The 14,266-nt window shown below is 40.0% G+C and overlaps 1 protein-coding gene across 5 annotated transcripts in view; it reads left to right on the top strand.

The window, feature by feature from the left end:
• The window catches only part of Ltbp1 (latent transforming growth factor beta binding protein 1), a 386,831-nt gene that overhangs the window by 130,802 nt on the left and 241,763 nt on the right, over nt 1-14,266 (top strand). For all 5 annotated transcript variants that reach the window (XM_078029401.1, XM_078029398.1, XM_078029399.1 and 2 more), the window contains exon 4: nt 4,899-5,068. In XM_078029401.1, coding sequence (XP_077885527.1) covers nt 4,899-5,068 — 170 coding nt within the window. The remainder of the gene's footprint in view (nt 1-4,898; nt 5,069-14,266) is intronic.

Genomic DNA, 14,266 nt, shown 5'->3' with positions numbered 1-14,266 from the left:
CACTCCTTGCTTGTTGAATCTGTCAGACCTATAGTTGTTCTGGTAGTTGTCTCCATATGGATACTTCTTGATTTATTTACTGTGAATGTTGTCTCAAAACTTCTTGTCATTGTAGGGGAAGATTGAGCTTATTTATCTGAGCCCTTGTCCCCCAGCCTTCTTCATCCCAAAGTCAGTATTTTGCGTTGATTGCTTTCCATTTTTCGCAAATGCAGACAGTGCATTTAAACCTCGATTTGTTCTTCTGTCGACATCATCTGTTAAGGTCATGAATGTTACTCCATGACCTTCCATGTGGAAAGACGAAGGTAGTGGATCTCTCAATCTCTTCTTCACTTCCTCTTCCAGACTTTCCAACCTTCTCCAGCTAATTCTATGATTGTATCATCAGAGGTGCTAATATGGGTTGCTTCTAACAGTTATAGCATTTGCACTATTTTGTCTTTAAATGTACCACTCAGCGCAAAGTCAAATAAGATGCTAGGGTTTCTTCTCATTCTTAATGTGCCCATTGCCAACATCCCTGTAGCTCCTGAAGGAGAATGTCCTAGCATCATGTTTGAATGCATTCTTCCTATCTCAACTCCGCCAATTACATTTATTACCATAGAGTCAAGCATCTACAAAAATCTCAGTCATATTTTGCATTCTAATGATTCCCCTCTCTTCCTTCCTTCCCCATCTAAATCACCTCTGTTCCCTATTTTCCTGGTCACCTGCAGAATTCCTTTTAGGGGAAACATAGGTGAAACCAGTTGATATACAAGGGGGTCTCAAAATGCCAGAACAAGAGTTTTTCTCTAGAGGAGGAGTAACTTTTGTGGTTCACCCCAGATAATTTCATTCTTTTAGAGAAAACTGTTCTTCTTCTTTTTTTTTTGCCTGCTGAGGGAGATAAAAATCTGACTTTTGAATAGTTTTCCTACTAGAATGTCTTCATATATAGATCTTCAATGAAGAAACTACCCACTTCTCATTATCACCTTTTGCCTTATATGATTTCAACATCTAGAACTGTTCTGTGGTCCCTGGGAAGAACCTCCTGTACGTCTGTGTGCTCAGAGTGATTTTCCACCAGTGTCCTTGAGCCGCTGGTTGCAACCCAGTAGGGAGTGATAAAGTCAGGACATAAATGTAGAACAGCTCGAGATGGTTAAAAAATAGAGGAGAAAACATCAGGGTGTCCTATACATAGTAAGGTAACTATTGTTTTATGAAACTTGTTTCGGTTATGTGAGATCACAAATTGTGCAGATCTTCATGTAAAATGTACTTTTTACTATGGGTTGAGGTAAAAGAAGTTAGAAAAATTTTGTGAGGAGTCGGGGCTTCTACTCCACTTCAATAGTCAGTGTTTCTCAGGGCACCTTGAATCTCTTACACATTTGTTGAAGGGCTTCTTGTTTGTTTAATAATGGGTGATCAAAACCTATTTAGTAATCTGTATGGAACAGGATCTGACCAATCAGAATGAGTGCTGGAGCAGAAATCCACAGGTCTCTAGCTCTGTCAAGTGAACTCTTTTTTTTAATTATTATTATTTTTTAATTTGAATTTTTTTAGTTGTAGATGAACACAATATTTTTATTTATTTACTTTTATGTGGGGCTGAGTATCAAACCCAGTGCCTCATGCTTGCAAGGCAAGTGCTCTACCACTGAGCTATAACCCCAGCCCAAGTGAACTCTTTATTGTACAGGATTGATGGACTGTCTCGGGAGAGGGCAGTGGATAAGGAAGTCCCATTGGAAGGACACCGAGGGGCTTGATAGTTGCTCTTCACAGAGTATTTAACATTTTAAACCACTGGTGTGGCTGACTCTACTGTGGTGTAGAGTCAAATATCAACTCTGGATTTGTATCCTTTTTCCTTATCTGTAATTTTAAGGGCTTCTTTGGAGGAAAGGGGATATGTGGGTGCTCCTAAATATTTTGAACTAGAGGTTTTAACTTTAAATGTTTAAATTTTCTTTTAATAAGATTAACCCCTCTTAAAGTTCCCATTCTATTGCTATGATGACTGTGACATTCACTAGTGATAATTAAGCCTTTTTTCCCCCCTGGAAGCATTGGAAAAAGAAGGAAATCCCACTTTAAATACAGAGAAAAAGAGGAGGGGGGTGATTTTTTTTTAAATAGTTGGATAAAAGAAAAGCAAAAGAAAAGACTTAATGAGGATGTACATTTGCAAGGAGGAGGTCCAAGGTAGAAATAACTGCAAGTGATAGGATTGGAGGAAAAGGTGGGTGCCAGCCAGGAAGGAGTCCCTGATGAGTTTACCTTTCATTGTGTACCTGATGAGTGACGGCCACTGTCCTTCCTGCTCCAGGGGCATCTGCTCCTGGCTTTGCTTCTTTCTTGGTGGGGCTGTGAGGCAGATGGCCTGGGTCTGTTGATGGCACTTATTCCCTGACACTGGGGAAAGAGGAAAAAGTTGGGGGAACAGGGCAGCTGTGTTTAGCTCCATGTTTGCAAAGTGTTTGTAACTCTGGGGGCTATTTCCATGGTTGTAGGACTTGATTTCTGATTTCCTTAGGTTAGTTCTGGCTCAAGGTTCTCAAGCCCTTGACCTGATAGAGCTTAGTCTTAGTCATTGGTTTATCATCTTTCTATTATGTTTAGGGAAAAGGAGCCCAAGTGTACAGGTATTTTCAGCTCATTTCTTGCTGCCTGCTACTTCTGCTAATTCAGAGAGAAGAGAAAGGAGGTGCTTGCTTATCTTGGAGGCAGACCCACAGGCTCACCTTTCTGGCCTGGGTCAGGGTTGGAATTCGCTGTGGCAGCCTAAGTCTCCTGGAATGTGGGGTTCCCCTGTTCTGAACAGGAGCTGGTCCCTATGCCTCTCCGTGGGTCATAGCACATAGTGACAGGGTGACAGCATGGTTGGAGAGCAAGTTGCTTCTGAGATGTGGGGGAGTTTCTGCTTCTCCACGAGGGCTGACAGATTAGACTTGTGACCGCCAGATGTATCCAGCTGTTTCACCGTCTATTCCATCCCAACAAAACATACTTAAAGTTCAAAACAACACTTACATCATCAAAACAGAAGTGTTTACAATGTGAAGCCCTAGGCTTTTAGTAATTTAGTTGTTAGTCTGGTGACAAAGGGAGTGCTCTTGCATGGTATGACATCTGGGAAAATCCAGGCTCAAGGTGAATTTTTCAGGTGTTCTGTGACTAGAGGGTTTAAAGGGATAGGTATAGCTCCTGGATGAAGAGGGAAACAACCTGACCCAGACTCTTCTTTTCCTTTCTCTGTTCTTAATGACTTGTCCCTTGGGCTAGTTCCTTTCTTAGCCCAACTCGGATAATCAAACAGTCAGTGTCTTCAAGGTTCTTTTACTGCTTGTTGAGACGCTGTAGGGTGGTGTCTTGGGCACCTTGACAGTTTACCCTCTTTGCTGAGCTGCCATTGTGTCCTGTTATTTTCCTCTTCTGTTAGTCGCTCCTTAAGGCCAGTCTTTTGGGTCAGATCATGCTGGGGAGCAGGTTTCCTTCCAAAGGCTCAGTTTGCTGCTCAGATGCACTTTCCTAACAATTTTAGTAGCAATTTTGCGTATTCCAGAAGGAGTTGTTGTATCTTTACATTTTTCACTACTTATTAGCTTTACTTTGATGATAATTTCCTTTCTGTCCTTCAGGGAGTGACTGAATCTGGGCAAATATTTATTATTTTGTAGTATATATATTAGATGTAGTAGAAGAAAACTGTCAGAGAAGATAAAAGGGTGGGCCAGGAGGGTGAAAGCAGAGCAGTCATGTTCAAAGGTCCCACAGGTCCTGTCTTGTGTGATTGAAATGATAACAAGGCCTTGGTTAGTTATTCTTAGCAACTAGTGATCATAAACCATTTAACCCAATCATTATAAAATACAGCATAAAAATTAAATGTTTCCCTAAGGCACCATCATCATTTATGTTTAAAAAGGGAATTCAAATTATTTTATTCTTTCTTTGTTTTTTTTTTCAGTTTAAGTGTATTCACATTTTTTATAATCATTTTCTTTCTCTCAGCCCTGTGTGGCAGAGATCCTGGGCAAAAGATTAGGAAACTGAGACTCCAAGAGATCCACCAAAGAACCTGCCAAATTAGGCAAATTGGAAGGTCCCACTAGTCCATACTGACTCTGTTTTTAGGTGATTTTGTTAAACTGACCTGCTGAGGGCCACAGCCGAGTCGGGATGACGCATGGCATTTTTGCCAGAAGTAGTGGTTGAGAGGTGACGCCAGCCAGCCATTAAGATGATGACTTTTGAGTTCTCGAGGAGTTCCCCTTGAGTTCCGGTTGAGCTCTCGCGGGGATTCCTGAAGAGTTCCCATTGGTTGGGGAAGTGCCGGTGGAGGGATTTCTGGTTGGTGGTTCCTGGAGGAGCCGGCGTGGTGTTCAGGAGAGTTCCCGGGGAGCGTGTGTGGAGTGTGCTGGTGGAGTTCAGAAATAAAGTTTGCTCCTGCTTCAGTGGCTCGTGATTTGTGCCCAGCCAGACTGAGGCACTGACCAAGATGGAAATTTCTTGCATCATCTCCTTCCTTTACTCTTTCTCCTTATTTTCCCCCCTCCCTATTCCCCTTGATACCCACTTCTTCATATTTGTTCCCATCCTTTTTCTCTAGTATAAATGCTATGCATTTTGCAGGAAGGCTCATGGTAGCTATGTCCTGAACTTGGTGGCAACCTGTTTATCATTGAGCTTCTTGACCAGACAGCTTCCAAGGGGAAGCGTTTAATCCTCCCTTCTAGGCCATGAATGATCAGTTACAGTATTTGAAGGAGCAAATGAGCTTTGTATGGAATTTGTGCTCCTTTCTAAGTGTACCTAATTTCTTGTTCTTTCCTTCTTAGTTGACTTTTTAAAAAGTCTATTATTTATTTTCTTACCCTCACTTTGTTTCTTCCCAGAGTGACGCCCCTTTCCTCACAGAATGTGATGATTCATCATGGCCAGTCCCAGGAATATGTGCTCAAGCCCAAGTATTTTCCAGCTCAGAAGATGATTTCGGGAGAGCAGTCCATGGATGCTTCATTCCCACTAAGATATGGGCAGGACCACCTTGCCTCACCTTTTCAGTGTGAGTATTGTCCAGTCAGCCCTTTACCTAAGTTATAGCTTCACAGTTTGGAAACACTTTCTTGTGTTTAGCTGGATTTAATGTGTCACAGTCGATAAAATTCAAGTCATTAAAAAAAAAAAAAACCAAAAAACCCCACATTGGTTCCTAAAACAACCAGACAAGAGCTATTTAGCATGGCTTCCTTATTCTGAGGAAAGACAGTTTCCTTAGATTTTGGGGAAAAAAAAAAAAAAAGTCTAAAGTGGCCTGCCTGTGATTCTGTTTCTGCAAGATGTCTCCATTTCAGAGACATATTTTCTCTAATTTTGGGTACAGTTGTACATCTGACATGTTTACATTGATGAATGTTTTCTTTAGTAAGCTAGCCAAGATTCATTCCTGGCAAAATGTCTGAGAAGTGTCCTGCTTTACTGTCTGAGGTTTGCCTGCAGTGGATATTTTTATGTTATTAGGTCCACCTCCTTTTTGGTGTATCAAGCAGATGGCATGGCAAATTCTACTTTGCATTTGTAAAGGACTATTGTATCAGTGGCCAGCTTGGTCAATATCTGTGCTATGTAGGGAGCTCAAGGACACAGGCCCTGGCTCAAAGGATGGGGAATGTGATGATTTGTGGTTTAGGTATTACAGAGTGTCTGCTGGCAGCATCTGTAGAAAACGTTCTGGAGCGAGGCACAGACCGTCCACAGGCGAGAGCTAGAAACATGCTCTCTTTCCAGCAGCTTCCTGCCCGTCGCATCGCGTGTTGACTGATTGCCTGAACCCTAAGTAACGAAAGGGAATGCCAGTCGTGAGCTGGGAAAGGACTGGCTTTCACCACCAGAAGTAGAATGAATAGCCCAGATAGAGTTTGGCTGCTGTTTGACACTTTAGAAATTTCTATCTGCTGTGGATTTGATTCCCTGCTGCTGTCCCCACCTCCCAGTTTCTGAGAGTAATTGACTTTTCCTTCAAAATTGATCATTTAGCTGAAAGAACATCTAATAGGTTTGTACATCTATACTTTTCATGGTTCGAGAAAGTTCTGTGTGGTGACTGGTGGCTAGACCCCAGAGCAATAGTTGGTTATTTTTTGAGATGATGATGAAAGGAAACTCAAGGCCCTTAAAGAGGAATATAGAAATCATTTAGATTATCTCTTTGCCCTTAGGCAAGGTCACTCCCAAGTAATTTGCAAAAGAATAGATGTATCACATAGGTTGTAAAGATCTTTTGATTTAAGTACAGTCTGCCATATAATTGTGAATGTCCCTTGTTGTAATGTTTTTCTACTCCCAGTATTAAAAATAAAGAGTTGCATCTTATGTCCTTGGGGTCTTACATACATAGATTTTTTTTTCTTAGAAGCTCTCTAAAAGTAGAATATGTTGGGAAGAGAATTTTTGAAAGCTTATGATCATATTGACATAGAGAATTTTGTACTACATAGAAGTGTCAAGATGGTTTGAGGGTCAAATAGTAGGTTTGGCGTGTTATCAATAATTTGTTATTGGAATGAAATTTCTGCTGTGTGTGTGTGTGTGTGTGTGTGTGTGTGAGAGAGAGAGAGAGAGAGAGAGAGAGAGAGAGAGAGAATATTTGTGTGGTATTTTAAACTCAAGCCTTGGTTGAACTGGAGGTTGAAATGACATTTTAAAAGAATGTGAAGAGAAGTTTCTTATCTGTAAGTCTTTAACTTTTCCACCTATCTTATTTAAATACTGGGGAGATGTAGACTAACACATTGTCACAATAATGGAATTCTTTGCTCCAGCTCTCTCAAAGATGGCTGTTGTTCAAAAAGAAGCTCAGGAATTGACTGATGGGATTAGGCATATGGGAAGGACAGCGAAGGAGAAGTGGCTATTTTTGCTGAGGCCTGAGCTCTTCAGAGAGCTGGAGGTCTAATTGGAAAGTTTTGAAAAGGGGTAATTTGGCAGGACTGTTAAGGATGTTGAAATAGGAGAATCAAGTTAAAACAACAATGGGAAGATTAAAACTAGTAAGAAGGACCTGAAGTGTTCTAGTCCCCCAAATCCCCCAAACCCTCCACTCCGCATCAAGTAAAAGAGGCTCCATGGCTTATGTGGAACTGAGAGGAAGGAAAAGTCAATGATGGAAATGTGGGGAAAAGCAGAAGCTTTTCATTTTCATTGAAGAGATAAAATGCAAACAGATTAACTTCTCATTGTGTGAAAGATTGGAAGGTCAACAGAAGCGGATGATTTTGAGTCTGCGGAAAAATAGAAGAGATTAAGATCATTTGGGTATGTTGCATTTTGGAATGAAATTGAAGAATTGATGTGTGTCATTCCAGTCCACAGTTATTACTTTTTTGAGAAGCTAGTGGGAAGGGAGAAAAGACTCAGGTTGATAAAGAATACATCAAATAAGTCGATTTATCATAATCAATCACCCATTAGTAGGTTTAAGTTTGATGTCTTGCAAGCAAGAATCATGATGTATATTCAGAGTTGAGTGTTGTGTAATGTAATCAGTGCATAATAGGAGGAAACAGTGTTCCTACAAGCCCAAGTGAATACTGATTTGCTGTTGACACTTGGGAAGAGAAAAGAATAAGCGGGGAAGAGATGTGGCTGGGGTGGTGGATTCAGTGAAGTCAAATATGCTAATGTAGCAAGTGTAGCATTCTTCAGGTGAAACAAACTGGACAGGGGAAGCAAGCCACCAAGTTGCTAGTGAGGTGCTGTCTTTTAGGAAGAATGAATATTTTGTTGGAATTTTCCCGAGTTTCAGCAATATATCTCAACATGTCCAATGTACACACATGACCTTTTTCCTATTTGGATTCTCTATGTTTACCAGTTTTCTGAGTAAACTCCTGGGTCCTTGATATCTTAGTTCTCGTGGTTTCTGGTCACCTATAAAGGACATCTTTAGTGATAAATTAATAAATTGGCACTCTGTTTGATTCATTGATCTTTAATTTGCGTGAGTATCATCTAGAGCAGGGGTCAGCAAACTTTTTCTTAAAGGATTGATAGTAAATATCTTAGGCTTTGAGCTAAGAAGAAAATTGAGGATGTTACATAAGTACTTTCACTAGCTATAGTTATTTAATAAATCATTCTCCAAATCATTCTCATCCCACAGACTTAAAAAAAAAAAGAATAAGATTTGGCGGCTGAATTTGAATGGACTGTAGTTTACCAATTCTTGGTCTAGAGACTCAGTCTTTCAATCTACTAAACATGTCTAGATTTTGGACTTAATTGACTGATGCCTAGGATATGACAGTTGAACCCAAAGCTGCCCAAAATACCTGCCTGTAACTAACTAACCTGTAACTAACTGTCCTTCATCATCAGTGTCTCCATCAATGCACCCTGTGTGCCTTGACAATTCTCAGATACATCTTCACTCAGTTTAGAAGCATCCAGAAAAGCATAAACTACCAGGAAACCACTTGTATCAGATAAGACTAATTTATTTTAATGTTGGAGTGACCAGACACAGGGAATTTGGTAATTAATGGAGGTTATCCTGATTGTTTACAGAAAGCCTTTTGATGTTGGTGAAAATAACATTTTCTTTGGATGAGCTGGTAATGGCTGTGTGGCTTGCCTGTATAATATTAAGATACCTCCTGAATTTCTCAGCAAAGTTAAAAATGAAATTCCTGGGTATCCAGCAATTCCACCTCTTAGGTATATACCCCAAATAACTGACAACTTATTTCATACAAAGATTTGAACATAAATGTTCAACACAGCATCATTCATAAATACCTGGTGAGAACAAACCAAATGTTCATCACCTGATGAATGGATAAACAAAATGAGGCATTTCTATACAATGGAATATTAGCCATAGAAAAGAATGATATACTAGTACTTGCTACAACCTTGAATACATGCTGAGTGAAAGAATCCAGACACAAAGAATCCAGACCACATATTGTATGATTCCATTTATATGAAATGTCCAGAATAGGCAAATCCACTAGGACAAAGAGTAGATTAGTGGTTGCCAGAGGCTGGGGAAAGGCAGAGTGAAAAGGAACTATTTATCAGTGAGAGGTTTCTTTTGGAGTGATGAAAATGTTCTGGAACTAGATGGTCATATAGCTGTACAACTTTGTGAATATACTAAAAAGCACTGAATTATACACTTAAAAAAGATTGAATTATATGCCATGCAAATTTTATCTTAGTTTAAAAGATACGCATTTATAAAGATGTGTGACAATTAGGTAGTTCTAAAAACTTGGCATCGGCTCCAAGGAATGAAGTTCTTACTTCCCAGAGTCCCCTGGACAGTAAAGCTTAGAGGAGTGAACTGCTTTATCCAGCATCTCCCTTGGTAACTTGTAGGAAAACATTCAGTATATAAACCAAATTCTCTCATACTTTGTTTAGTAGTAATTTTAACAGTTGCAATGACATAACATTTGAAGGATAATATTATAAAAATGGGTCAATGGAGATTATTAGAAAAGCATATGCTTAGGAGCAAATTACCCATGGAGAGACAAGTTTGGCACAACCTGCTAGGAAAAGAACTTGACAGCAATAGATGTCCCTGTTATACCTTCTTCTCTTGTAAAAATACCAGGGGATGCATGATATTATCAAATCCAGAAAACAATATCTCTGTTATAGACTGTGGTAGGACTTCTTTGCCATTAGGATTATAGAATCCTGAACCAATTACTGGGGTAGACTATCGAGTTACTGGAGAACCTCAGGATGAACAGAAAATACACCTAACTAAAATAGTTCTGTAGGGCCACAGGTGTTCAGACTTTGTGAAAGGGAATCTCAGAACCAAAAGACTCTCCAATTTAAATATCCACCCGCTTAGTTCTTGTTTCTGAACTCTTTTTAATATTTGGGGAGAATTAGAAAGCTGAGCTTCTCATAGTTGAATTTCTCATTGCTAATTCCAGTGGTTTTCTCGTGAAGATGGGTGTAGGTTTTAAATAGATTACTTATATTTAGATTACTTATATTTAAATAGAATACTTATATTTTTCAGTCATCTACTAAGATTTTTGTTCTTAAAATTCAACCAAGCAGGCAATTTCAGAAGAAGGCAGATACCCATGTTTTACATATTAAAAGTTCTAAAGATCTTCATACAGATAGGGCTCAGGCATAAGAATTGTTGATTTATCTTTTGATGTGAGAGATAGGGGTGGGAAGGAAGGGAGGGAGAAAAATGACAGGCATTGCAAACATGTGGTACTATTAAATTGGAAGAAAAAAAAAGAGAAAGGAGTGAGAAGTCCGTTTTTTTACTTAGAGTTCAACACGACCTTTTTTGAATAGGTAAGCAGTCATAGAGGTGAAAAAGCTTGAACACAGCCTCCATTAGGCCACTTCTGACCAAAAAACTCAAAATAAAGCAAAAAACAAACAACAACAACAACAAAAACAAAAACTAGCAGCATAGGAGACAACGGAGCCCCGAATCTCTGGTTCAGACAGGCCCTTCCCAGTCTTTGCAACAGGCCAGCCAGCTCTGGAGCAGTTAGTCACAAGCTCATTGGGATCTCCTTGCTCCTGCATTTGAGGACAGACCAGCTCCCCAGGTCTCCTGAGGTTGGTCTGAGAGCAACATGGAGTCTTGTTCTCATGGCTTTGCTCCTAGAGCCTGCATTCCAACTGTGGCCTGACCAAATCCCATGGTATCAAACTATGAGGAGTATGGACACTTTGGGTACATGGAACCTCTTCTTTATAATTTTAGTGATGCTGTGGTTGATTGCATGTCTGGTAGCATCAGCCTGTAGGCTTGTGGTCTGAATGACATCAAGAACCATGACAAGACATAAAATATCGTGGGATGTGGTGACAGGTAGTTATGTCTCCCTTGGAAAAAAACAAAGTTCATGGGCACAGAGAGAAGATCCGCTGTGGTTGCAGACTGCAGCAAAGACGTTGCCAGTGGAGTTGTCTGAGTCTTCCTGTTTGCTCCAATTAAGAGAAGAGAATCATCCTGTAGAGGGTTAAAGGAGACAGTCAATGATTTTTGCTTTGGAAAAACAAATCTGAGAATTAGGAGAAAGGCTGCATTTGTCCTGGACAAGTTCAATGTTGCTTGCCTCTTTGAGGAGGTGGCTACTTCAAGGACACTGTAAAGGCTTTGGATGCCTTGTGCTATAGTTATAGAATGCTCAGAGTGGACATCCATGGTGTCCCATAGTGGGAGAGAAGGTGGAGTTTCAGAGCATGGAAGACTAAGTTCATCCTCTGCCTATTGACTCTTTGCAAAAGAGAGAAGAACTCCTGGAGTGGCAACTAGATAAAGGCAAAGATAGGTATAATTTGCATAGAGAGAAGATTAGGGGCTAGATTCTCATGCAGGGGATGAATGGCAATATTGAGATCTTCAGGGGAAGAACACTGGAAAATGCTAGTGAGGAAGAGTCTGGTCCTGAGAAGCCAGGTTGGATGTTGAAGTTTAGGGTGTGGGTGGTATTACATGTCCTGTGACCAGGGGAAAAGAAACAGAAGGAGAAACCTAGTGTGTTGGCAACTCCACTCTCTGAGACTGACAATTACTGACAGATTGTTTGGGAACTTTTCAGGCAGGATTTTGCAGATAGACCAAGTGAGCGCTTAGAGGGAGAGGCGACTTCCAGAGAAACATTTTGTAGACCTGGAAGCCTCCCTTGCTTGGAGACTGCCTATAGCTTGTGTGCAAATAAAGGTGTCTTTGAGATTGGCTCCACCCTGACTCGGTATTAAATGGCAGAATTTGGAGCAACCAGAAATGATCTTACAAGGAGATCATTTGAAAACCAACAAAAAGTGAATATGCATTTAAGAGGAATACTAGGTGTGAAAGCAGACTGCTTTAGAAAGAAGGATGGTACATCTAGCTCCTTTTTTTGCCTTGCAAAATCAACAAATTCTTGAAGCTATTTGGTCACCTTTGAACAATGTCATGTGGGAATTAGGAACCTTGAACCAGTTTTTCAGCTGTGTAGCCTTATGGGTATTCGAATTTAGAGTGGCTAGAAGAAAATCACCTAGTCTTAGATGGTTTCTGGAAAACTCTTTGATTTGAAAGCTTAGATGGCCATGTATTATTCTGTGTTCAGACTGACCCTTGAGAAAGTGTTCTGGTGATTGTGGATGAACAGGGTATTGCTGAGCTGTTATCCTTGGAAATCTAGATTTTATTGAAAGACAGGGTATAACCTACTGCAAGAAATAGTCTTGCCACAGACATTGCACTCAGTGGGCACAGGGGGAATGATATGTTTTATTGGAGAGTTGTTTAATTGCATTCCAGGCCAGGAAGGTATGTGAATGTGAATGTTTTCTGCTTTCTGATTTGGCTACATGAGGTTTAAAATAGCTGGGAAATGGTAGACATGGATTGATTATCAACAATTCCAAGAAGCTTATCCGTAAATATGAAAACAGAGATGGAGGAAAACCTTCCAGACTGAAGGATTATGTAGTTTAAATTCCTCTACAGGTAGTCTTTAGTGCCAAAGAAAAAATTTCATTCTAGTAGCCCAAGATTTTATACGAAACCTACAAATTCAAGAATATTTCTGGGCATCGAGACTGAGTTGAAGATATTGAGAAATCAATACTTATGGCTCCAGAATATTCTAAAATCCACCTTAGTTTTTTCCCTCCAGTGGGAAAAAATAGCAAAAGTGAATTTACAGCTTGCATGGGGGAAAACAATATTTACAAAGCCGTATATGGGGAAGACAGAAACTGTATTTGGGATAAAAAACCCAACAGAGATGGTGTATTGTATTAGAGTTGTGTTAGTTGTATTGTATTAGAGTTGAAATGTTAGTTTTGATTCAAAATAAATAAGATTATGCAACATCCTGAGATGTTCTCAAGGCGATTAAAGTAGATGCTTTGTCTTCTTGGGAGTTAGTCCCTTTATAGAAGAGTCCCCTAAATGCTGAAAACGACTGCCTAGCTGTGAGTCTGTCCCCATGTTGACATGAGGATCAGTCCCTTTCTTAGGTTTTTTTACATGACATTTTTTAGGCTTTGTATTATGGTTTTTCTATGTTCTGCATTGCCTATTTTTTTCCTTCCTAAGAGGCAGTTGTAATCTGTCATATTTGATTAATTCTTCCTACAGGCAAACCTTAAACCAAGAAATGTGTTTACATATGAATGATGGATATTTACCTCACATATATGTCATATAAATATGTGTGTGCATTTTAAGTAGTCATCTTTTGAGCTTCTTATGTTATCAAGTTTTTGATAAATTATTCTTGTCCTGACTGTACAAGTTTGCTTTTCAAGGTTCTAGATCCCCTGCACCCCATACTGAGGATTGAACCCAGGGATCTTTTCCCCACTGAGCCACATCCCCAGACCTTTTAATTTTTTTTTTTTTAATTTTTGCCCAGACTGGCCTTGAACTTTCGATCTTTCCCACCTCAACCTCCCGAGTACCTAGGATTACATGTGTGCCACTGTATCTGGCTGAGGTTCTAGTTCATTTAACTAAATGAAAACATTCTAAATAGGCAGGAGTTGTTTTTGTGAGAAACGTCAGAAGTATTTGAAGATCCCTGTATCCTCCAAACAGATTGAGAAAGCTTTGGTGAAAGAAAGGGCATCCGTACAGCAGGTGAGAGGGCAGTGGGCAGGGTTGGGCACTGGCCCCAGGCATCTTGTGTGGGATTGAGTGCTCTCCCCTAAGAGGCTGGAAACATACGCACCCTGCAGCTGTGCTCCTTTGCCTGATGAACACCCCTCAAAGGCTACAGGTGCATCCCAGGATCGCAGCCACCCAACTCAAATCCAGCAGCAGCCAGAGCGCTTCCTCCCACGCTTCCAGCCTGCATTCCACAGAGTAGCCAGCAAAGCAGGCATCTGCTTTATTTTAGAGGGTTTTGGAATAATTCTCCCTTAAAACAAAATCTTTTGGTTTATATTTTTTTCCTTTATTGATCAATCAAAAATATTATACTCACTTTTTGTGATCTAGTTAGGTAGTTAAATTACTGGTCTCTTGGCAAGTGTAGATATTTAATGAAAATGAAGAAGTATTTAAGTGTGCTTTAGTTTGTTTTCCTAGGGAGAGAAGGAGGTGGATATATTTTTACGAAGAATGATTCTCTGACCTATTTAACTTTTTCCCCTACATTCTATTCATCCCAGAATAAATAATAGCAGTGGTAGATTGTATTGTTTATGCATAATTCTTTGTTCCCTCTCCTCTCTTGCTGTGGCTTTCTTATGGGTACAGTGGCCT

Source organism: Ictidomys tridecemlineatus, chromosome 12 (genome assembly GCF_052094955.1).
Source record: "Ictidomys tridecemlineatus isolate mIctTri1 chromosome 12, mIctTri1.hap1, whole genome shotgun sequence".
NCBI lineage: Eukaryota > Metazoa > Chordata > Mammalia > Rodentia > Sciuridae > Ictidomys > Ictidomys tridecemlineatus.
This window is presented reverse-complemented; position numbering and strand designations above follow the sequence as displayed.